Below are 313 nucleotides of genomic sequence, written 5' to 3'. Positions count from 1 at the left end.
TATACATATATATATGAATATATCTTAGATATATGCATATACGTATCTACATGTGTATAGAAGGTCCAGCACGTGTGGGTAGGCACATACAGAGCCTATGACTTACAAGGAGCTGTTGCAGAGTGAGACGCCTTGAGACATTCCTTTCAAGAAGACCTCTCAAGACACACTGTCCTTCTTCGGATATAAGCCGAGAATCAGAGGGAATGTGTATCTCTCCTAGAGCGAGCTCCTCAAACAATTTCTCTAATGAGTGAGTGGACTTCAGAGGCAAGTCGCCCAGTAACATAACCTACAGATAGATAGATAGATA

At 41.5% G+C, this 313-nt stretch overlaps 1 protein-coding gene across 1 annotated transcript in view; it reads right to left on the bottom strand.

Moving 5' to 3' along the window:
* Positions 1 to 313, bottom strand: part of CSUI_007927 (protein 7) — an 8,473-nt gene that overhangs the window by 1,096 nt on the left and 7,064 nt on the right. The window contains exon 5 of the mRNA XM_068068069.1: positions 107 to 292. Within this exon, the coding sequence (XP_067919953.1) occupies positions 107 to 292 (186 nt within the window). The remainder of the gene's footprint in view (positions 1 to 106; positions 293 to 313) is intronic.

The sequence above is a fragment of the Cystoisospora suis genome (assembly GCF_002600585.1).
Source record: "Cystoisospora suis strain Wien I chromosome Unknown contig_4307, whole genome shotgun sequence".
Classification (NCBI taxonomy): domain Eukaryota; phylum Apicomplexa; class Conoidasida; order Eucoccidiorida; family Sarcocystidae; genus Cystoisospora; species Cystoisospora suis.
The sequence above is the reverse complement of the archived record's forward strand: the minus strand, read 5'-3'. Positions and strand labels throughout refer to the sequence as shown.